A 1,995-nucleotide genomic window follows, 5' to 3' on the forward strand; every position below is an offset into this window, starting at 1 on the left:
TTTTAGGCTCCTCTGGGCAAGGAGCTGAACCTCCCCTGAGGGACGGAGGTGGACACAGTTGGAGGCCTGGCCCATTTATCTAAGCACCACAAGCACAGAGCACAGGCCCAAGGCCACAGAAGATGTTTTAACTCTAATTTCTTTTAAAATCAGAAGGAAAAAATGACTATAACAGCAACAAATATGGGTAGGACAATAGTAGTCTTAAGAATGTAGTTGTACTCTTCCGGGAACGGCGTCTTTAGGCATTCACAATGGTCCAGCGTTTGACATACCGCCGGAGGCTGTCCTACAATACAGCCTCTAACAAAACCAGACTGTCCCGAACTCCTGGCAATAGAATTGTTTACCTTTATACCAAAAAGGTTGGGAAAGCACCAAAATCTGCATGTGGCGTGTGCCCAGGCCGACTTCGCGGAGTTCGTGCCGTGAGGCCTAAAGTTCTAATGAGGTTGTCTAAAACGAAAAAACATGTCAGCAGGGCCTATGGTGGATCCATGTGTGCTAAATGTGTCCGTGACAGGATCAAGCGTGCTTTCCTTATTGAGGAGCAGAAAATTGTTGTGAAAGTATTAAAGGCACAAGCACAGAGTCAGAAAGCTAAATAAAAACGAAGCTCTTTTTTTTTGAGTAATAAAAATAATTAAAAGGCAAAAAAAAAAAAAAAAAGAATGTAGTTGTAAAACATCATATTTTCTATTTTATGTTGTGTTGGCAGGAGCCCACAAAAGTCCCAATGCAGCCTTGATTGAGAAGTGGCTCCACTGGTGTGGAAGGTGGTTGGTGGTTTGGAAAGTTCTCCTGGGTTGTAAAGACTGGATCCAGCAAGCAGGGCACTACAGAGGTGCCATGGTGGAGCAGGACAGATGTGGATAGCCTTCAGGAAGAACCAGTGCCCAGCAGCTCTGCCCCGGGCAGAAAGAGCAGCCAGACAGGCAGTGAGCACTCTAAGTTCTGGGGTGGTCCTTGGACCATGAGAGCTCTCCCATCCCATCTGCCAGGCTGTGCACAACCTTCAGGACCCAGAAACAACAGTCGATTCAGATTTCCCACCAATCCCTTCAGGTAAGAGCCTGAGCCAGATTTAATTTAGAAACAAAGATGTATCTCATTCCTAGGTGTTATAAGCAAAATCACTCCTGATGCACAAGCTCATTGGAGAACAGCATTGGGGGATGGTGGCGATATTTCACCTTAAATAGCTAATAGTTTTATAAGTAAATAGAATTCTTGGGGAGGAAACATGCTCTGTTGCAGGTCCTTGTTGGTCTGTCTCAGGAAGCAGTTTTCCCTCCAGCAGCACAAGGCATGGTGGCTCGCTGAATATCTTAACCTGAAGCAGTTTCAGAAAATGGAGAAGAGGAAGGTCGCTCTGACATCCTGGCAGCCTGGCTCTTCTTCCCCAAAACAGGTCACAAAACTCTGTGAAAGGTGCTCTCCCTGCACCAGGAGAATGGCAGACACTTCTCACTTGATGGAGACCTGGGGGCCAAGAAATTTGTACCAACAAACATGTTAAACTCACTTTCATCTTCCCAGTTACTTCTCCACAATGTATTATTTCTCACCCAAACCTCCTCTATCTTGTTAGCTTTTCCTGCTCTTGGTCACTTCTTCAAGTCCTCATTCTCTTATGAAGGCTCCTGTGCACGTGTAAAATTTCAATAAAATAGGTATGCTTTACTCCTGTTCATCTGTCTTTGTCAGTCTAATGTTCAGACCCAGCCAGGGACCTAAGGGGATTGACGAAAACCCCATCTTTTCCTACAAGGCACTGTGTTCCAAGTTCTAGTATATTACCCAGTTATTTCATCCCTAATTGATGTCTATCTGAAGTATACCATTTCTTAAGCTCTGATCAACATAAAACTTTTAAGATTACTTCCCTTTTTCTCCATTAGTGGTCATATTATCATTCCTGCCACTGTCATTGGAGAAGGAAAATGGCAGGGTTAATTGAAGAAACCCAACTGTCAACAGTCTCTGTGATAAAAG

General features: G+C 44.4%; 1 protein-coding gene across 1 annotated transcript; it reads left to right on the top strand.

The window, feature by feature from the left end:
- The first annotated feature begins 227 nt into the window (after positions 1–227).
- LOC150004641 (large ribosomal subunit protein eL34) lies at positions 228–622 on the top strand. Its single transcript, XM_090282918.1, has one exon. It carries the CDS (start codon positions 255–257, stop codon positions 606–608), a length of 354 nt encoding a protein of 117 aa, XP_090139044.1. The 5' UTR covers positions 228–254; the 3' UTR covers positions 609–622.
- Positions 623–1,995: the final 1,373 nt, after the last annotated feature.

Source organism: Furipterus horrens, unplaced genomic scaffold (assembly GCF_987537825.1).
Source record: "Furipterus horrens unplaced genomic scaffold, mFurHor1.1.pri manual_scaffold_7, whole genome shotgun sequence".
Taxonomy (NCBI): domain Eukaryota; kingdom Metazoa; phylum Chordata; class Mammalia; order Chiroptera; family Furipteridae; genus Furipterus; species Furipterus horrens.